Source organism: Capricornis sumatraensis, chromosome 5, assembly GCF_032405125.1.
Source record: "Capricornis sumatraensis isolate serow.1 chromosome 5, serow.2, whole genome shotgun sequence".
NCBI lineage: Eukaryota > Metazoa > Chordata > Mammalia > Artiodactyla > Bovidae > Capricornis > Capricornis sumatraensis.
Genome location: NC_091073.1, coordinates 102,985,880 through 103,008,332, shown reverse-complemented (window position 1 = coordinate 103,008,332; position 22,453 = coordinate 102,985,880). Strand labels below are relative to the sequence as shown.

General features: G+C 42.8%; 1 protein-coding gene across 1 annotated transcript in view; it reads right to left on the bottom strand.

The window, feature by feature from the left end:
- Nucleotides 1–14,350, bottom strand: part of BPGM (bisphosphoglycerate mutase) — a 29,561-nt gene extending 15,211 nt beyond the window's left edge. The window contains exons 1-2 of the mRNA XM_068973320.1: nt 14,260–14,350; nt 1,958–2,619 (exon numbers count right to left, since the gene is read on the bottom strand). Of these exons, the coding sequence (XP_068829421.1) occupies nt 1,958–2,558 (601 nt within the window). The 5' untranslated portion in view covers nt 2,559–2,619; nt 14,260–14,350. The remainder of the gene's footprint in view (nt 1–1,957; nt 2,620–14,259) is intronic.
- Between the last annotated feature and the right edge of the window lie 8,103 nt (nt 14,351–22,453).

The following is a 22,453-nucleotide window of genomic DNA, read 5'->3' as shown; positions in this document are numbered from 1 at the left end:
TAAAATCTCATAAAGATCATTTTGTTAACAATAACCTATCTTCATTTATTTCATGTGCAATGTCAACCTTTTCATTTTCACAGCCTCGTATAGAAAAGCAAAGCAGAATGAAAAGGGAATGTTGGAGAAATGCATTCTAATGCCAGTGAGCTAACTGCTGACAGTGACAAGAGACAGGAAAACACCAGACAGAGCCCATTACACAAAAGGCACAACCATCCAGGATTATTTGGGAAATAAGCGCATCAAGGCTGTATGTTGTCACCCTGCTTATTTAACTTATATGCAGAGCACATCATGCAAAAAATGCTGAGCTGCATGAAGCACAAGCTGGAATCAAGAATGCAGGGAGAAATATTAATAACCTCAGATATGCAGAGGACACCACCCTTATGGCAGAAAGTGAAGAGGAACTAAAGAGCCTCTTGACGATGGTGAAAGAAGAGAGTGAAAAAGCTGGCTTAAAGCTCAACATCAAAACAACTAAGATCATGGCATCTGGTCCCATCACTTCATGGCAAATACATGGGGAAACAATGGAAACAGTGACAGACTTTATTTTCTTGGGCTCCAAAATCACTGCAGATGGTGACTACAGTCATGAAATTTAAAGACGCTTGCTCCTTGGAAGAAAAGCTATGACAAACCTAGACGGTGTATTAAAAAGCAGAGACATTGCCGACAAAGGTTCATATAGTCAAAGCTATGGTTGGTTCAGCAGTCATGTATGGATGTGAGAGTTGGACCATACAGAAGGCTGAGCACCAAAGAATTGATGCTTTTGAACTGTGGTGCTGAAGAAGACTCTTGAGAGTCCCTTGGACTGCAAGGAGATCCAACCAGCCAATCCTAAAGGAGATCCTGAATATTCGTTGGAAGGACTGATGCTGAAGCTCCAATTCTTTGTCCACCTGATGTGAAGAGCTAATTCATTAGAAAAGACCCTGATGCTGGGAAAGACTGAAGGCAGGAGAAGGGGACAACAAAGAAGATGGTTGGATGGCATCACCAACTCGACGGACATGAGTTTGAGCAAGCTCCAGAAGATGGTGAAAGACAGGGAAGCCTGGAGTGCTGCAGTCCATGGGGTCACAAAGAGTTGGACCCCACTGAACAACAACCGGGATTATTGAATGAAGGGAGAAAGGAGAAAGAAAACCCCTGAAGATGTCACAGTGTAATCACGGTGCCCCAAACTGGTGAGCTTGAGTCCTCTGAAGAGTTCATGTTACTTAAGAGATAGGTAACAACAGTACTTTCTGGAACACAACATCAAGGAATTAAAATTAAAGCTACTGATTATCTCTAATAAGCCATCATTTTCTTTTCCTTCTCCTGAACTTTCTCCCAGTCAATGACTAAATCTGGTCTGGAAAGAGAAGACTGGAACAAAATAATTATCCAGGAAACCTACGTCTGGAAATACAGCAATGGTTGTTTCAAGCTGGAAGAACATAAAATCTATATAATTTTACTTATCATGAAACACTAAACCAACAACAAAAGAAATGTACCCTGCATACCATTTCTACAGAAACCTCTTCCCTCCCCAGCCTCCTCTTACCTGGTTACAACAAAAGACACATAATCTTTTAAATCAGTGCTTCTCAAGCGCTTGGAGAAGCCTGAGCAGCAGTATCAGCATCACCTGAAAATTCTTTGGAAAAGCAAATTATGGAACCACACCTCGGGCCTACAGGCTTCAAGAGTGGGGCCAGAAACCAGGGGTGGTCCCAGTGCTCCCTCCCTTCAGGTGATTGAGGCTTGCTGAAGTTAGAGCAAATAATACAAACGTAAAAGACCCAGGATTTCTGACAGAACAAAACAATCCTTAAATGACTGAAGTGACAAAAGGTGACAGGGAAGGAAAGTCTATAATGGAAACTGTGCATTATTAGTTTAGAAACCATGTTCTTTCTGGACTAAGACCTGGTTAGTAATAGCATGAAGATGGTACCTTCCAGATATTTCAGGAGTGCCCGGCAGCTATTTCCATGAGCAGATATCAGAATGGTTTTACCACGTAACACTTCAGGAGCAATCCTCTCATTCCAATAGGGAAGGAGTCTCTCCAGAACATCCTTTAAGCTCTCGGATCGTGGCAGCTGATCCAAAGGCACATCACACACTTTATACTTCCGGTCATTGTAGATTTCGTGGTAGTAAGGATGGGACTCATCGATGGGAGGAGGGGTCACGTTGTAGCTCCTTCGCCACAGCCTCACTTGCTCCTCGCCGTGATTCAACGCCATCTGCTCCCTGTTGAGACTGATCAAGGCTCCGTAGTGACGCTCGTTGAGACGCCAGGAGCTCTCCACGGGAACCCACTCCTGCCCCAGCTCTTCCAGGATCAGCCAGGCTGTGTGGATGGACCGGTTCAGGATGGATGTGAACACGAGATCAAACTCAAAGTTTAGTGCTTTGAGTTGCTTCCCACAGTTCCGCGCTTCCTCCAGTCCGTCACTGTTGAGTTTCTGATCCACCCAGCTACAAAAACGGTTCTCTTTATTCCAGGCACCCTCTCCATGTCTTAACATAATCAGTTTGTACTTGGACATATTGATGGCTGAGCTTCCCTAGGGTTTTCCAAAGGGCCAGTGTTCAGTGACAACAATACATCTAGACGGAGAAGAAATAAGAAGTATAAAAGTCATAAGTTTCATTCAAATGACTACCTCGGAGTGGAGGCACAACTTTCCAACAGCCAGTTTCTAAAATACACTGGAATGATTCCTTGAACCGTTTTGACATCAGGCATCCAGCAACTCATACACACTACGGCACATACGGGCAGAGTCTACGGATAATTACAGGGAACCTAGTTAGCTGACTTAAATTTTCTGATGGTTAGATAGTATATGTTAATTGGATGACGTAAAGCAACAGAACACTTCATTCTAATGGCATGCTACATTTCCATCAGATAGAAAGGCAGCTCCTGCTTACAGAAGGGAGGGTTTAATAGAATGAGTTGTACGTGTCTAAAATGATGACTTGTAGCTGGGAACTCCCAGCTTTGAGAAGCTGACTCAAGACTGAAGGAACACCCTTCTCATTCTGTTTTCCCTTTGGTGAAGAAATAAATATTTACAGTCTCATCTTATTATACAAGTTATTAAACATGCTAATTCAATAAACCACCACATTCACCTGGTATGTAAATCACCAAGTGGAGAAAACTGGCTCTTTAATGCCATAGTCTACACCACACACACAGACAAGAAAATCTAAGTTTCAACAATGAAACAATACTAAGATGATTTCAATCAACCTTAGCATCCAATATGGTAGTCACGTAAATAATCTCTCACCTGACTCAAGATGACGGTTTTTATCAATAAAATAAATCTGGATACAAAACAAGCTATCAAATCAAGCAGCTGAGAGATGCTGCCTGTAGAAACAGATTACCAGGAGCAGGTCTGTAGGAGTGAGAGGAAGCACACAGATAAGGCCACATCTCCTCCTCTCAACCCTCTGTCCTATACATGCCAGCCACATCGCAGAGAAGACTCTAGTAAGGTGGGGCAGGCAACCCTGGAGTGTTTCTGAACTCCCTAACTGAAGCTGCTAGCCCAGAAATCTGGGCCCACTCTGTCCCCTGGAGAAAATCTGCAGCCTGGCTGCACCAGCCTGCCTCGCTGGCCTTCCAATGGACACTTCCACACTGACAAATGCAACTCGGTTTTTGTGCCCAGCACCTTCCACACCAGGGGGTACAGATTATACAAACATCAGGGCCTGGTCTTCTGCGATTCTTGACAACTTCCATGAACTGGAGATACTCTGTCCCACTTAAACTGTGATTTGCCCACAGTTATATAATAATCAGTGATGAAGTTAACTGGAATCTGGATCTCATTTCTTCCTTTCCTTAGTTAATTCCGAGAGATTCTGAAGTGGGGGGAAAGTCTTTACAACAAAGCTTCCAATTTCAGAGGGCCAAGAGCAGACCTGAGGGAAGAAGCAGATGGAGATGATCTGCAAGTGGTTGAAAGGGGACAGCAATTAGGTTTACGATCTTCCCTTCTCATCGGACATCAGTGAAGTCTGACCTTTATTCAGTGCATGTGCAACAGGGAAGCATCAGGTTACTGGAAGAGCCTGGGCTCAGGACGCAGGTGAAGGTACCTTGCAGAGCTGAGACTTTCCAGAGGGAGAACGATGCCTCTCCCCTCAACCCAGATGGGCATCGAGGGGCAGAAAACTGAAAATGGGAGCCAAGGCAGTTAGGCAGTGTTTGGCTAGGTGATTACTGGTACCTGGAAGTGGAGTATTCATGAAACGAATGAAGCTCAAGCTTTACGGCCCCTCACTTGGGGAAAGACCAATTAATGAATTCACATGGATGAGAATGGGTATGTGTGTTTAATCAGCAAAAGAAAGACACCTGGATATTGTTTTTTTGAAGAGCCCACCCCAATCCACTAAGTGCTAGAAGCTTCAGACCCATCAAAAACTGGATTCATGCCCATGCAACATTTTATTTACTGCTCTGTTTTTGGTGGTGGCGATGGAGAGGGATGGAGAAAAGAGAAGCTGTCAATGGTTCTCTACCTCAGCCCTTACTGTGTCTTGTCAAGCAAGAAGCTCCTTATAGCAAAGAAGTTATTTTTCAATTCAAATGAAGAAGGTATGATGTACAAATATTGTAGGCAGATGCACCTCTTCATCATCTTTTGATGATGAACTATCCTGAGGGGGAAAAAGGTGTAGCAATAACATCACAAACACTCAGGCACCTATCACGAAGCTTTACAGTATTTTAATCAGCTCTATTTGTTTACTTTAAGAAATAAGACAATTTCTGTTTCTTCCCTCTCAAAATACATACACTGGAGCAGAGAAATAGTGCTACAGCCACTACAAATACACCAGCCTCTTATTATGGTGCACAGAGGGCAGAGATACTGAACTGGGGCATCTACTTCAGGTCAACAAAACCCCTTCCCTCTCTCCTCCTCGCTATCAACTGACCTTTGCCATTTAATTAATGGCTGAATATTTACAAAGGAGCTATTGAGGTTTCCAGCTTGCAATCTCTATGATTCAGTCTCTGTGGGAGCTGGTATGCCAAGTGTTTACCAACAAATACAACACTGCTGTCAGTTTCATTTAAAGTTTCAGGCAGGGGCTGCAGATCTGTGTGGGGCTGCAGGGGTCATGGGAACACTGCTGAACTGCAGAGAACATATGCGCTTCTCTGATGGATGCAACTCATGCACATTGATACATGGATGGAAAGTGAAAGTGAAGTCGCTCAGTCGTGTCCGACTCTTTGCGACCCTGTGGACTGTAGCCCACCAGGCTCCTCAGTCCATGGGATTCTCCAGGCAAGAATACTGGAGTGGGTTGCCATTTCCTTCTCCAGGGGATCTTCCCAACCCAGGGATTGAACCCAGGTCTCCTGCGCTGCGGGCAGACGCTTTAACCTCTGAGCCACCAGGGAAGCCCTAGCATCTGTATACTTTAGTCTCACTGAGCTAAGGGTACCATTCTAGAACTTTTCTGGAGAACAAAGAAAAGCTGAGGGCTGCTGGAAACAGAAGACTGGAGAGAATGCAAGACTCAGACCAGAAAGAAATTGTGGATTCTGTTTTGAAGAGTATATAATTTTTTTTTTGTAACATGATCATTTCAGCTTAAAAGTTCATAGGAAAAATGAAAGGAGTAGCTACTACTTAGCTCCAGCCCATTTCTCTGTGAGACTGAGGAACTGAGGTCCTCAATTTTCCAATTTTCAAAAGAATTGGAAATGTAATTTCATGTGATATCCAATACAAATACTAGCAACTAACAAGAATACATTTTAAAAAACATGAGCTAAATAAGACCTGTCCGAGAGTAGCTCGAGTTTGCTAGTGTATGACGTGTGACTTAAAGGGGAAGTTCCTCCAGATCACAGGTGAATGGGAACTCCCACCCCAACTCCTGGAGCTGGTCAGAGCCCAGGCCTCCAGGCTCTAATCCGGGCCCTTTCTCTGTGGTTGTCCAGTGCACTTTTTCAAAGGACAGACCTGCTAATCCCCACATGTGCCAGGCTTCCTTGTCCCTGACCCTCCCTTCACCAAATCTCTGCCAGTGCCTTGCAGAGTCCCAGCTCTGTAATCAAACTCCTACTCAACTTTGGACTCATCTGGAATGTTTCCTCCAGCTCTCAACATTGACCAAGCTGAAAATGAACTGAGCACAAAACTATTCCCAGGTGTCTGCTTTTCCCTTTAGCAGGGGTTTTGTGCCTCATATCCTGGGGTGGAGGCAGCTGATGGTCAGGGTCCTGCTCCCTCCCTCTTGACGGTACCGCCTGACCAAATGCCTCTACCCCCACATCTTCTGGGCAGGAGCAGGGAGCTTTGATTCTGAGAGTCGTGCAATATTCAGCCTAGTTACCTTACCCTCATGTATTAGCTACAAACTTCCTGAAAATTGAGTACCCTGTTTAAAACCCTCAAATTACTTCCTGTTGATCTTAGGACAAAATTCAAAATCCTTAATGTGACCAGTAAGGCTTTGGTTTTATTTCCTTAACATACCATGTTCTTTCTGGCCTCAGGAACTCTGCATACTCTGTAGTCTACACAGAGACTACACCCATCATCACCTCCCCTCCACTGCCACTTCAATCCCACTCTGCTTTTTGGACCCACCAGACATCAGCTGTGTCCAATCAAAATGTAATTCGAGCCACATATAATCGGCTTTTTAAAATTGGTAATTTTAAACTTTCTAAAAGTCATATTAAGCAGAAAAAAGTAGGTGAAATTTTAATAATTCATTTTATTTAACCCTTTAGTTTCAAAGGATTATCATTCTAAAATATGATCTATATAAAATAATTAGTGGTGTTTTTTCCTAGTAAGTCTTTGAAACCTGATCTGCATTTTATACTTAAAGCACAACTCACTTTGAACTAGCCAAGTTTCAAGGGCTCCATAGCCAGTGGTTACTATATTGAATGGTGTGACTATAGAGCTTAGTTTAAATGTTATTTCCTCTAGGCTGGTGGTTTCTCAAACTTTAATGTGCATTGGAATCACCAAGAGAACTGTTTCAGATTACTGGGCCCCATTTCCACAGCCTGAATGAGTAGGTCTGGGGTGGGTATAACAAGATTCCAGGTGATGCTGATGCTGCTGGTTTGAGGATGATGCCTTCAGACTTCTGTGTATGCCCTTCTTTCTCACCTATTGAAAGTGGTGAAGTGCCTTCCCACAGCCCCCTGCTTTATGACACTGGGCGCAGTTGCAATGGGTCACTGTGACAGATCACTTGTTCCCGGTCTGTGTGCCCTGTAACCTGCATTAGAGCTGATGACTCACTGCCTATCTCTGGAACCCAACATGACTCTTGACACACACTAGGTACTTAGTAAGTGTGTTGACTGAATCAAAGACAAGCAAAAATGATTAGACTGTGCTAATAAGGCTAAGCGTGGTGCAATGAGTATTCAGAGTCATGTCCAATTCTTTGCGACCCCATGGACTGTTGGCTGCCAGGCTCCTCTGCCCATGTAATTTTCCTGGTAAGAATATTGGAGGGGGTTGCCATTTCCTAGTCCAGGGGATCTTCCCAGCCCAGGGATTGAATCCACATCTCTGACATCTCCTGCACTGGCAGGCAGATTCTTTATCACTATGCCAGCTGGGAAGTCCAGTAGTTTTTGTGGTAACTGCCAAAGCATAGGACAGCTGGGGACATCTCTGGCAATCCAGCGGTTAAGACTCCACCCTTCTACCACAGGCAGTGTGGGTTCCATCTCTGGTTGGAACTAAGATCTCACATGTCACACTAGGTATGGCCAGAAAAACAAATCAACAGTCAGTTGGCAGGTCCAAAACGTTAAGTAAGTAAAGTTGCTCAGTCGTGTCCAACTCTTTGCAACCCCATGGACTGTAGCCTATCAGGTTCCTCTGTCCATGGGATTTTCCAGGCAAGATTTAACTCAAGAATTCCAATGTATTTGACGGCAAGGGCAGAGCCAAGAACAATCATCCATCATATTTTTGTATCTGTTACAGTTTAGTATGTTCTTAAATGGCCTTAACAATATGCACAGAGAAAACAGATTCATTTGTTAAAAAACACAGAAGCACTAGATGAAACTGAGCTTTCATCCAGGCCCCGTGCCTCTGACACCCATGCTCTTTCTACCTCATCATGGAAGACTTGCGAGTCTGGGTGTGAGCATCTAGGCTCACTTGGCTTCACTTCACAGGAGCATCTCCAGTCACAGCTTGTCTTTCCAACCCAGGCAGACATTTCATGAGATGCTCACAAACAAGGTGAGTATAAAGGAGGGCTCGGCGTGTGACTGCTCGTGAGAACCTCAAGGCACAATGTCGAATCAGGCAACAGACACCCCCAACTTAGAAAGAGGGGCCATGCTAAGAACTAAAAACTATTCTTTTTAAAGGTCCTCATTTATCCTCTCAGCAAGGGTTATTGGCGCTTGAATTAAGCGCTGATTTTAGTCAATGATTTACTTCATACCCCCAAGGGGCCACACAGGTCACTGAGTGACCACACTTCAGGGTGCCGTCCTTTTCAAAATATGATGTGGCTCAAAGGAAAAAAAATACTAAGCAAACCTATCTTTTACATGACTCTGCATCTCCTCTTCCTGCCCCTTCTTCTTGGCTGTTATTCCCTTCCTTCTGGCCATTATTTTTTTTAGTTGTCTGACACCTACCTTGTACCTTGCCCACTCTACTGAAAGTGTCTCAAAAGACTGCTGATTAGTCACTTCTTAGTAAGTGGAGACCATCTTCACTCAGAACTCCCACTGCTTTGACCCCTCTGAAGCTAAGCACTTCCATCAAGGGAAGAAAAATTCTTCTAAGACTTCAGGGCTGCATTTCTCCCACCTCTTCTATTGTTAAGTCCTGGTGCTGCCCACCTGTTGGCAACAGTACTGGGATGGTGAAGCATGTATCATAGCATACCTTCCCTACCCAGGGATTGAACCTGGGTCTCCTGCACCGCAGGCAGATTCTTTACCATCTGAGCCACCACAGAAGCCTGTATGACGCCACGGCCGCTACCTTTCTTGGAGTGCTCATTGTGTGCTTGGGACGATTTCAATTCTAAACCACCATTCTATGGACAGGTTACCACAATTACTCCTATTTTATAGATGCAGACACTCAGGAGAGGCTAACTTGCCCAAGAGGACAAAGACTGTAAGTGGCAGAGCAGGAGTTCAATATCAGGCCAGCCTGGACCCCAATGCCTGTACACATGCCCTGACCCACTGTGCTTTACTACCATATGGGCACCGCAGGCTCTGTCTTCCAACCCTGGAAACCCAACTTTTCTCATGACTTTAATTACATTAAAAATGGATGATGTATCTCCATTGACAGCCCCAGATACTCATCGGTCTGCCCTGCCTGGTCAAACAACTCATTCTTCAAACATGTGCTGCAAATCTCATTTGAACATGGCATAAAGCTAGGCCTGGGGGGAACAGAGAATCGAACATGAATGATGCCTCCAAGGGACTAATGGGGGAAAAGTGATGTGTGTGTATCTCAACAGCAGAAAGTAATCCACAGCACGAGAAAGCACTTGATGTATAAGGGAGACGGAAAAGGAGTTGTTGTTGTTTTTGTTTGAATAATGCTTCGTGGACACGGCACTATTTAAGCTGGATTTGAAAAGATGTTTAAGATTTATGATAAGGAATTCTGGTCTAAGGAAACAGTGAGTAGAGGTAAGTGAATGGGTATTTATGGAGAACCATTCAAACTGGTTTGCCTAGAACAGTCTTGCTTTAGACCTGTTTCCCCAACATAATGATTATAGGGCCCCTTTCACACTTGAAGGTCCCATCTGGAAAATTACATGATCACCCTATACTAAGTATAGGGTATAATAAGGAAGTAGGAGGACACTAGTCTAGAAAGATAAGGCTGAATAGTGGCCCAGAAAGGACATTGTGCCAAAGAATATAGGTTATTCTGCAAGTACTGGGACGTCATTAAAGCTTTAATAATGTGTATTTTAGGAGGATCAGGCAGCATTTACAAGTAAGGGAAATGTATGTGAATACTTATGAATCTTTTGCAACTATTCTGAAGGTAACATTTAAGGAAAACCTGGGGCAGCATAATTGCTGTTGAAATGGGATGAAGGCAATGATGTGAGAGACACTCCAGCTTAGCTGGAGGCAAAAAAAAAAGCTGGCGGGGGGGGCGCCACTTTTTCTGTAAAAGGTCCAAGAGTAAATTTTTTAGGCTTTGTGGGCGATATGGTCTCTCTTAAAATCACTCAATTCTGCCACTGTAGTTGAAAGCAGTCATAAACAATGCATATACAAACAAATAAGGCTATGTTCCAATAAGCATATTGGAACTTTTTGTCTTTTACATATGGATAAGGAAATGAGAATTTCATATAATTTCTATGCACATGAAATAGTTATTCTTCGATTTATTTCAACCATTAAAAAAATGCAAAAGCCATTCATAGCTTGTGGGCTGGAAAGATAGTAGGCCAGAAGGTCTTAGCTTCCTAAACCCTGGTCTAGCTGAGATTACTCAGATCTACTAATCACATCAGTATTTTGAACATTTAAGCATCCTGTCATAGGATAATCCCAACATTATTAAAATCACCTTATTTTATTCTTGGCCAGCACTGCAAGTACTTTGAATAATGGAATCCCATTCATAACTGTTTTTAATCCTTCACATAAGACAATACTGAGCACATTTAAATCAGTCTGAGTAGTTTATTTTGCTTCATCAAATTACTTAATAATGGGTTCAAGATAGAACAATAAGGAAAAAAAAATATTCATCTTGTTAACCAACTTCAAAAACATAATGTCATTTTGACATGCTTTACTTTTATTAGACATCTTTATAAATTGTCACAGTGCTTCACACTTCAAGTGAATACATACCTGGCAACTCATGAACAGGTGGGGAAAATTATAGGATAAAGTCCAGTCTCAGCTTGTTCTGTTTCCAAAAACTGAGTAAGAAATGTGATTAATGATAGAATGTTGAAGCAATATAAAATAAGGGATACAGAGCCAGAGTTGCTTTGATCCAAAGCTTTCTCTTCAATAATAAATATTCAAATGCTACCCTAGACCATTTGGGTGTTTGCATGTTTGCACCACTTGGAGGTCTAAATCCTCACTATGCAGCTTTGAATGACGCTCAACCCCCACTGCATTAGGGATCTAGCTCTACAGAAGACAGACTGGCTAGACTTGAGGACAGAAAAGAGAGAGGTTAATCAAGTTTCTGATAAATTAAAAAGGAACAGTTCTTAAGGGAAATGAAATCTGGAGCTCAGTTCCTAAGATTCTCAGGACCCAGCTCAATATGAAAAGTTCAAACATGCCTCTATCCAAAAGTACCTCCTGTTCCTCATCTATTACTTTTCCAAAAGCTTGAACGGTAATTTTTCCATTTGCATTTGCATTATAAGAACAACTATTTTACCAGGAGCAAACTCTATTACTTATAGGTGTTTTCCAGACACTATTACCCTGTCATTCTCCAACTTTATACCTTCTAACAGCCCTGACTGACCCCATGTTACAGAGGTTAACAAATCATAGCAGGCAGACCCTTATTTACAGGGAAGTGTCCAGCAATGAGATGTGTGTGCGTGGGGCATGTGGCCTGTTCCAGCTGGCATGGCATCACTCATGTGAGGAATACCCATTCAAGACATCTCCTTCCTATCTCTGGTTACTTATTCCCCTACAATAGTAGCATCTGTGTCAAAACAAACCATTTCCACCAAATCCCAAAAGTGTGAAGTCAAGAAACCAAGACTTTAGTCCCAGTTCTGCTACTTAATGACAGTGTCATCTTGACTATTTAAGTTATCTGCTGCACCTCAGGTTCCTGGTCCATAAAGATGAGGGTAATGAAATTACTGTTTCTCAAGGGGCTATGAGGAATACTAAATGAGATGATGGTGAAGCGCCCTACCAAAGAATGCAAGGTATTCTGGTTGAATGGTGCAGACTTTGACTAACACATGAAGACTGATACAGACCTCAGGCCCTTGAAAGTGATCCTACCTTGCTGATGGTATGAGCAGAAACAAAAGCTGGGGATAAAATAAAATGAGGGTGGGGTAAGGAGAAAAGGTTAAATTAGATAGGGGAAGGAGGAATGCAATCAAATGTTGTATGTGTTTCAGGGCAGGGGTGTTGATGGTAAGATACAGTCCTAGAAGCATACCAAATACTAAGTGATATTCTATAATTCACATGCTTTGGTAAAGTGGCTAACATTTATTTTACATTTTATAAACTATGTTTTTTTCATATTTGTGGCCACATTTCAGTTAAAGAGTTTTGTTATTCAGTGATACTTTTAGTCCTATTTCCCCATACAAATATCCCTTCACACCAGATTTCATTCCAAGGCCTCTGTGCTCTAGGCACAAGACAAAGATGAAGGTGTGGCTGAATTTAGATGTCATTACTTAATATAAATTTAAAATGAAATGTGCCACCTAATTTCAACCAACCATAGAAGGCAAAAGAGGAAGAGAGACTAAAGATCTACCCAGACACCACCAGCAGCTGTCTCTGAGTAGTGGAGTAAACGATGACATTTTCTGTTTTACTTCTACACAATGTTCATTCTGGACAACGACCAAACTTTCTACAATGACCCACTTGGTTTGGTTTAAATATGGACACAAAAGAACCAGGTACAGCCCTTGTAGCTGGGAGCTTTTGTTTGCTAACAGACTGGTTAGGAATTTACTGTAATGAGATTTTGCTGATGTACTTGTGGTGGAAAATGTTTAAGAATCTTTAGTTTAAAACAGACTTTGAACACAGGCATGGACCTCAGAAATAATCTAATGCAACACCCACTTTTTAAAGAGGCAGAAGTCAAGAGTCAGATAATTGAAAGATTACACCTGGTAGCTCAGTTGGTAAAGAATCTGCCTGCAATGCAGGAGAATCTGGTTTGATTCCTGGGTCAGGAAGATTCCCTGGAGAAGGGATAGGCTACCCACTCCAGTATTCTTGGGCTTCCCTTGTGGCTCAGCCGGTAAAGAATCCGCCTGCAATGTGGGAGACCTGGGTTCAATCCTTGGGTTGGGAAGATTCCCTGGAGAAGGGAAAGGCTTCCCAATCCAGTATTCTGGTGTGGAGAATTCCACAGACTGTATAGTCCATGGGGTTGCAAAGAGTCGGACATGACTGAGTGACTTTCACTTCACTAAGATCACACAGCTTCAAGACTAAACCCAGGTGTCTTGACTGCCAACTCAGAGCTCCTTCCACAACACCATTTGATTGAATCATGCTTCTCTAAACCCCACCACAATTGAGTAGCATCTGTGGTATGTGAGGTGCATAGGAATACAAGGATGGAACAAACCTAGTCCCCTGGCCTCAGGGGAGGCAGTTTTAAAAGACAAAATGACATGTGTTCTGCTTTCATTATAGAAAACCCTAGAAACTACTGGTGAAAGATTGCATCTGATTTTTCCCCCCCAGAGTAGGCAGTTAACATTCTGATACCACTTACAAGCCATTATGCCTCCATAATTTGGGAGGTGGTAAGGTAATGAGAGTTATAGTAAGTTAGCCAACAACCAATTATTCCTCAAAACTCAACTGTGAATTTCACTTCCATTTGGCATTTCTACTCTCTTTCTCCAGTAACATGGCCCTCATCCCTTGGAAAGAAGAAGAAATACACTTATTTTTTCATGTGTAGTGGTTCAAAGAACCTGTGATTTAGTTCCAGATTTGAACCCTCCATGAAACCACTGCAGATATTTACCTTTCTCCTTTCATGACGTTCAGGTTTTTTCTATCTACTGAGCCTTCAAGGGCCAAGTCTGCCATCGCCCTCAATATAGCGCCAAGGCCCTGAAAACATAGGGAAGCGCTCTTTCAGGGGGAGTCCTACGATGGACGGGGCTCTGACTGACACCCGGTACCTGAGACGTCCAGGGGTGTAGAGTATCACTCCCATCGACTCCTTGTTTATTCTTGCCGTCAAGACACCACTACCAACGCGGGGTCCTCCTTTCCGTTGGCAGACTAGACAGGCTTATTCTGAGAAAGGGACAGCTGAGCGGGACCTGGGGGATAAGTGAGGGTCGGAGCTTGAGGGGTGGGCGTGAGAGTGCCAGACTCCCACCACAGACTGAACCTGGGGAGGAAAGAAACTGGCCCTCCAGCGCGCTGAAATGAACCACCACATCACTGACAAATAGAAAACCTTGGCAACAGCACTATTAACAACAGCCACCACTCACCTGCGAAAAGGCCGCCAGTAGCAGCCGCTCCTCGGAAAACCCGAACAGCCGCCGTCTCCCAGGGCTCATCACTGCGGCCGGCATCGACTCTCTTTTCTAGCCCTGGAGTCAGAAGGGGCAGGTCCTAGGGCTCTGACTATTGGAGAGTCGAGTTGTCAATCATTCACACCCCCGCCCTACTCCCAGGAACAGGTCAAGGTCTTTTCCGTTTTTCAAATCCCCTGAGTAGAAAGTGAGGCTCTGATTGGCTCTTTGAGGAGACGAGCACACTTTCGGACCAGTGAGAAGCTAGTTCTGACGCTAGTGGGCGGGCTTGTTCCGGCGGGGACGTAGAAAAACAAAACCCGGAGCGTCTCCTGGGCAATAGCTAAACCTCAGGAGCTCTTAGGAGGTTGAGGTGCTTGAAAGCGCTTACGCGTCGAAAAGGAACTATCTGCCAACGTAGAGAAGTGTCGACGGAATCCTGAAGTGATGAGGTGATGCCTCCCTTTACTCATGGGAAACTGCAGCTTGGGGATGAAGGTGGGCACTCCTCGCGGAGAAAGGCTCCTTCTTTCCTGGTGTTTTAAACGGTGATTAAAGTAAAAGCCTTTAAAGTGCCCGACTTACGAGCAGTAACTGGCCCTCACTCTCTCCTAATACTTTTGTAGGTTCCCCGTAGGCATTCAGGGGCTTCCCTTGTGGCTCAGCTGGTAAAGAATCCGCCTGCAATGCGGGAGACCTGGGTTCCATCCCTGGGCTGGGACAATACCCTGGAGACGGGAATGGCAACACACTCCAGTATTCTGCCTGGAGGATTCCATGGACAGTCCATGGGGTCGCAAAGAGTCGGACACGACTGAGCGACTATCACTTTCACTTAGGCAGTTCTCTTACACTGTTTTGGTTGGAGGTAGAAAAATGTTTCGTGGAAGGCACTTGAGAGCCTAGAGGACAGATGAAGGGAGCATGGAGTGAAATGAGAATTATAAATTTGGAGGCCACAATTACCGAACAAGAGGAACCTATGAAAATACCCGAAGCTTAGCACAGGGCCCTGTACACTTCTAAGTAGGCTTGAACCACCACACAAGTCTTTGAAGCATAACTGTCAGAGCTTAAAAGCTCTGGTGGGCAAGAAAGATAGTAGGGATTGGTGTGTTTGCCTGACCACATGGGAAATTTCCCTTCCTGTATTTCTGAAAGCTGTCCTTCCTAGTGTTTAGTGTCTTCTTTTTGAGTTTTTCCTGTTTCATCGTCATAACAAGTCCAGTAGATACCTAACAGGCAACCAGATCCTCAGAATAATTAAACATACATTTGCAAAGGTAATTTCCACATTTTAAACTCTGTGATCCACTGTTGAATTAAGACCTAAGCATTTGTAGTTAGTTCTATTATCTCATTTTTCCTTAGAGCATAACAGTTTCTCCTAGGATCTCAAAGAACAGATCCTTCTGGGAGAGCACAAATCCAAGGCTTGACAAATTCCAGCAAGGGATTGATACCATCCAGGGATAGTTGAATTCAGCTTGTATTTGTCATTAACTAGAGGTCAGGTCTGAGCAACTGGAGGAGGCAACTTCCAGTCTGGACTCCCAAGAATGCAGCTTTCAAATCCTATACTCTTACCCACTTCCTCTTCCTTTACTCAATACCAGGTAAGGACAGAGTGAGGGGAAACTTTCCTACAGGTTGACATCAAAGCTCTCTACTTAGAGTGCCCACCATCCATACCCTGGAGAATAAATACAGCCATTCACAAATGTCCATCTTATAGCATTTGACATATAGGGATACACTGGGCTTCCCTGGTGGCTCAGATGGTAAAGCGTCTGCCTGTAATGTGAGAGACCCAGGTTCGATCCCTATGTCGGGAAGATCTCCTAGAGAAGGAAATGGCAACCTACTTCAGTATTCTTCCTGGGAAATCCCATGGATCAAGGAGCCTGGTAGGCCACAGTCCATGAGGTTGCAAAATAGTCGGACACAGCTTAGCAACTAAACAACAAAAATTTTGAAAATTTACTTCTATTAAGACCAGTCATGAGCATTTACTTCTGATATAACAGATAGTATAGATAGTATGCAAATAACTCAGTGTCCCAGTTCACTACTTCAAACATTTGGTGTTGTCCCAAATAAGAAATGAAAATGCAGTAAATTAATACAGCCATGTTGTCTTTCTTTCTGTTATGTGAATATATCAAAAAGTCGATATTAGCACATATAGTACTTTAAGAATTAGTAGCAGCGTGTCTTATTCAGGACCTGAATAAAATACAGTTTTATGATAGCCTACACACTGGGCCAAAATAATTTCACCGCTATGTGAATGGAGCCACTATCTTTTACAGGTAGGGTTGAGCTGGTGCACCAATCATCAAATTCATTCAAGAACGTAGGCTTTTCTGCCTTGGCTCTCTCCTTTCTTCCATCAGGAAGTAGCTGGTCCTATATCCTCTGTACAGGATTATCTTCTTAGCAATCTTTCCACCATGATCTGGTTGTTTGCTGGTCTCCCACCACACCCTGCCTTCTTCAAGGTTAAAACTGCTTCTCATCATCTGAGGTAACATACCCAAAATGTTTGGCTTCACCATTGACCCATTGAGTACACAACTCCTCTACTGAAGCCAAAAACTGGAAATGGCCTTTGGGATTAGCCATGAAGAACTTCAGAAAGGCCTTTGAAGCCATCTGTCCCTTCATTTCTCAAATTAAATCATAGAATGCTCATCTCACAGAGTAGTGCAAAGAATGATGGAGGCCATTGTGAAACAGTATTGCAATCTCTGAAGCACCTTACATCTGCCACTTCCTCGCACTGGGAACTTAGGCACATTGTCTGACCTCTTTATCTGCGTCTTTATTTGTGAAATAGAGATAATACCTAATGGGCCATCATGAAAATTAGATGATGCAGGAGGCATCCAGCACAAAGGAAGTGTTCAGTAAATGGTAGTTATTCTTAACAGCTACAGCAGTGATAAAATGTATTTTAACTACTCACATTATACTCCTGTTTTACAAACTCAAGAAAGTCTGGGCCATATGCTTTCCTCCCCTTTCCCACTGTATACTCAAGTGGAGATTGGCCTCCTGCAGAGGCTATAGGACAGGAATTTCCTTTGTTAATCTTGCTGCCAACCAGAGAGGTAACTGTCAAGATGTGAATGCTGAAGAGGGTACAAACCCACTGTGGGGCCAGGAGCCTGTGGTATTAAGTCTGAACTATATGTCTCAACATGGAGCATCGTAGGGTGAACAAAGTGGTCATAATTTCTCCCTGTAGAGTTGTTTTTCAAATGCCATATCAGATTTATATATAATACTGTATGTGAAAAATATTATGTTCATTGTACAGGCCTATAAAGGAAAAAATTTTGAACACCCATATTCCTACCACTTAGAATTTGTTAAAATTCTTTAAATTTAACATGTTAAATTGTTAACAATTCTTATTTCCTTCTAATTTTCCCCTATAAACCAATTATTTTTAATAAAAACAATTCATTATGAACATCTCCCCATGTCATTTAATAGTCTCTAATTACAATTCCATCATGTGACTACCTTTGGGTATTATGTCTCACAATTCAACCAGTCTCCTACTCTTGTGCGTTGAGGTTATTTCAGTTACTATCAAAGTTTCAGGGACTTAAACAGGCTGCTACGTTCCTTAAATAACAGGGTGCTCTGGGAATGTCTGTTGAAAACAGTCTGATAAAGTTGCCAGGCATTTTTCTCTCTGTGTCCTGGCACTGCAGAGCTAAGAAAGCTGAAGCCAGGGAAGCCTGAAAGTTCCTGGAGGGTTGCCCCTTCACCCCTACCTCCCTCCCCCAAGTTTCCTATCCTTTAACCTGAAGAAAAGGTGTGGAGATGAGAGAAATTGGGGGAGTGATTGACTTGGGCTCCACTAATAAAACCTTACACAACTCCTGGCATATGTGTCTTCATTTTACAGATGGGGAAAGTAGGGCACAGAGAGAATCTATGCAAACCTGCTAATTAGAGCATCTGAGTTTGACTCCTAGACTTGGTTCTGAAATTTGAACTCTTCTCCACCATGCTCCTACTTCTTTTAAAAACTAATGGCTATAACTTCATTCTTTTTTTCTTTTTTTCCTGTGAGAAATGTGTTGTCAGTCTCCTAAGATTTATTGGTTATCTGCTCCCTTAAAAAAAAAAAATTCCCTCCTGACTGTCCAAGAATTTCTTCTGCCTCTAAGTTTCCCAAGTTGGCTCCTTCTTTGCCTGAAGAGTGTATCCTCCTTCTGTGATGAAGAATCAGACAACTTAGCTTTTTCTCCCCCCATATATTTGCTTGTTTTCTTACTGAAGCGTTCTTACTATATATATTGGGAAGTCAGACTCATAAAGGGAAGTTCTTTTAAGCTGCATCAGTTTAACAATGTTACATAGTTCCCTTAGCTTTGGGGAGTTTTGAAGTATGACTGTATAGAGAGTAATAAGTCTTTTTCTCTGGTTTGGTTATAAACTGGTTCTGAAGGAAGTTCTAAAAGAGGCTTTACAAAATTGTTTAGAGCCATGCAGCATCATTAAAATGGGTGTATCACCTCCCAATATGACACTTTGAAGGCAGTAACATATTTGGAAGTGTAATTTCTGGAATGTTGTGTTAAAGGCTGTATGCATCATCAAATCACAGTTTTAACCAGGAAGACAACTTTTGGGGGACTTCCTTGGTGGTCCATTGGCTAGTACTCTGCTCCCAATGCAGAGGGCCCAGGTTCAGTCCCTCAGGGAACTTAATCCTGCATGCCTCAACTAAGAGTTCAAATGCTGCACTAAAGATCCTGCAAGCTGTCCCTGTGCAGCCAAATAAATACTTAGAAAAAAAAAAAAAGATAGCTTTTTGCCCCCCACCCCCACCTCCGCCACACACACTATAGCAATACCCTAACCCAAGCTACCATCGCCTCATGGCTGCTTTTTATCAGTAACAAATCTCCCGGAATCCACTTTTGCCCCCTTTTAGCTAGACAGGGTGAGCTTTGTCATTGTGGTACAGCTAATCCCCTCCTTCCCCCAGCTTGAAACACCACAGTGGCTTCCCACTGTCCCTAATACTGGCCTTTCTTCTCCCCTATGGCCATTAGACCTTTGCACGAGCATTTTCCCTACCTAGAATGTTCTTCCTTTACAGGTAGCTAAAGTGCAGAAGACGAATCCAATTTTCATAATTCCCAGGCTGAATCTCTAATATAAGTGTGTTCCTTGGAATTTGTTGTTATCCAGCAGGGGGAAAACATGATTTGGAGGTTCAAAGGAAATTCAGTAGCACGGTGGGTAAGAGTGTGGGCTTTAGGGTCAGTCTGCCTGGATTCCAGTCCTGGTTCTATCCTGTATTAACCACATGATATTGGGCAAATTTTTTTTCAACACCCTTGCTTTATTTCTTGTGTTGTATAATGGGCCACTATAAGAGTATTTTGGAGGAGGGCATGGCAACCCACTTCTGTATTCTTCCCTGGAGAATCCCATGGACAGAGGAGCCTGGCTGGCTAGAGTCCATGGGGTCACAAAGAGTCAGACAGCAACTTAGCACACACACACAAGGGTATCTACCTCATAAAGTTATACTATTTAAATAAGTTAATACATGGAAAGAACTCGGTAAATTTTGAAAAGTCTCAACAATAAATGAAGGCCCCAGTATAATTCCTTATGTGGAAGGTAAAATCAACCTTGCTAATTTTCTCTTGTTTTCTTCTGGAGAAAAACAGATATAGCAAGCAACTGGGAGGCCTTCCCAGGGCAGCCAAAGGCTGGTCCTAGCAGATAACGCTTCAGGGGCTGCACTATGTAGGGAAAGACATGTGATGACTTAGTCAAAACAGGTGCCAGGCCACAGATGCCAGTGAACTGAGATAATATGAAGCCTAAAGGGGTTTAAGAAATACACAAGGAAAAAGAAAAGAAATCTAAAATTTAAAAAATCACAACAGCAGGCATAAAGATAATATATTTACAGATAAAATCAGTTTCAGCTTCTCAACTAAGCCCTGTCGTGTAAAATATCTTCTACTTATGTGATAAACATTTTGGAGGCTATCTGAGGTCCCAGAACTTCTTACCAGAAGTGTTCTCTGGCAGCTTTGAGATCCGTCATTTCTAGCTACTTCTAGGTACTATTTTGTACCTAGAGGAGAGAAGCTACTCTCCTGTTTCTCTCTATTTACTGTGGATCTGAGACTCCAACTTGAGTGAGACAAAGCTCTTCGTATCCCCCATTTAATTCCTCACAGAGTCCTTATTAATTCAATTTAGAAAATAGTTTGACTAGCTTCACTTACGAGTGAGTTTTCAAGTAAAGAATAATGAGAATACAGAATTTGTTATGAGTTTGGTAATTATGAGTGAGTTCCAGCCACTTGTTGACCTCCCTATGCCCATTGAATCTCCTAACTAGTCTCTGCCACCATCTCTCTGTGAGGTCAGATAAGAGGAAGGAATAGGTAAGTCACCTGTTGTAGGCCACAGGATGTAAAAATTCTCCAGAACAGCTACCCTCATACGTGGTATTCTGTAGAATATTATTAGACTTATGAGTTATGGCAGAGGCTCTACCACTTGATGGTTCTTGGACAGATGATGTGCTGACTCAGGTGGTCGTGACCCATGGCCATTCAGTGACAGCTGAGGTGAACTACAATGCCAAATGACCTAGTTTCTTCACCCTTGAAATGTTAAGCAAGTGTATAAAGGCCAGGCATCTATAGCTTGCTAAAACTTCCCTTGAAAATTATTTTTAGGACCAGTAGGGAAAAAAAGCAAGAGAGGTCCAGAAAAATATCTATTTCTGCTTTCTTGACTATGCCAAAGCCTTTGACTATGTGGATCACAATAAACTGTGGAAAATTCTGAAAGAGATAGGAATACCAGACCACCTGACCTGCCTCTTGAGAAACCTATATGCAGGTCAGGAAGCAACAGTTAGCACTGGACATGGAACAACAGACTGGTTCCAAATAGGAAAAGGAGTACGTCAAGGCTGTATATTGTCGCCCTGCTTATTTAACTTATATGCAGAGTACATCATGAGAAACACTGGGCTAGAAGAAGCACAAGCTGGAATCAAGATTGCCGGGAGAAATATCAATAACCTCAGATATGCAGATGACACCACCCTTATGGCAGAAAGTGAAGAGGAACTAAAAAGCCTCTTGAAAGTGAAAGAGGAGAGTGAAAATGTTGGCTTAAAGCTCAACATTCAGAAAACGAAGATCATGGCATCTGGTCCCATCACTTCATGGGAAATAGATGGGGAAACAGTGGAAACAGTGTCAGACTTTACTTTTGGGGGCTCCAAAATCACTGCAGATGGTGATTGCAGCCATGAAATTAAAAGACACTTACTCCTTAGAAGAAAAGTTATGACCAACCTAGATAGCATATTCAAAAGCAGAGACATTACTTTGCCAACAAAAGTCCGTCTAGTCTAGGCTATGGTTTTTCCAGTGGTCATGTATGGATGTGAGAGTTGTACTGTGAAGAAAGCTGAGCACCGAAGAATTGATGCTTTTGAACTGTGGTGTTGGAGAAGACTCTTGAGAGTCCCTTGGACTGCAAGGAGATCCAACCAGTCCATCCTAAAGGAGATCAGTCCTGGGTGTTCTTTGGAAGGACTGATGCTGAAGCTGAAACTCCAATACTTTGGCCACCTCATGCGAAGAGTTGACTCATTGGAAAAGACCCTAATGCTGGGAAGGATTGGGGGCAGGAGGAGAAGGGGACGACCGAGGATGAGATGGCTGGATGGCATCACCGACTCAATGGACATGAGTTTGGGTAAATTCCGGGAGTTGGTGATGGACAGGGAGGCCTGGCATGCTGCAATTCATGAGGTCGCAAGGAGTCGGACACGACTGAGTGACTGAACTGAACTGAGGAAAAAAAAAAACCTATGTTCTCGGATCCAACCATATTAGGCAGGATATTAATAACAGGCCAACTTTTAACAAAATATTATGGTAGATGATTCATTTTTTTATCTAAAAATGGTAAGTGTATGTGTATGTATATATATTCCTCTTTGCCTAAAAGCATTTAATTTCTTTATGCTTTGTTTCTCTGCCTTCTCTAAAATGGGTGAGAAAGAAAAACAAAAATAGGAAAAGGAAGGAGAAAACAAGTGAAACCATCAGAAATACACAGGATCTGGTCTTAAACAACAAATCAAACTAAAAAG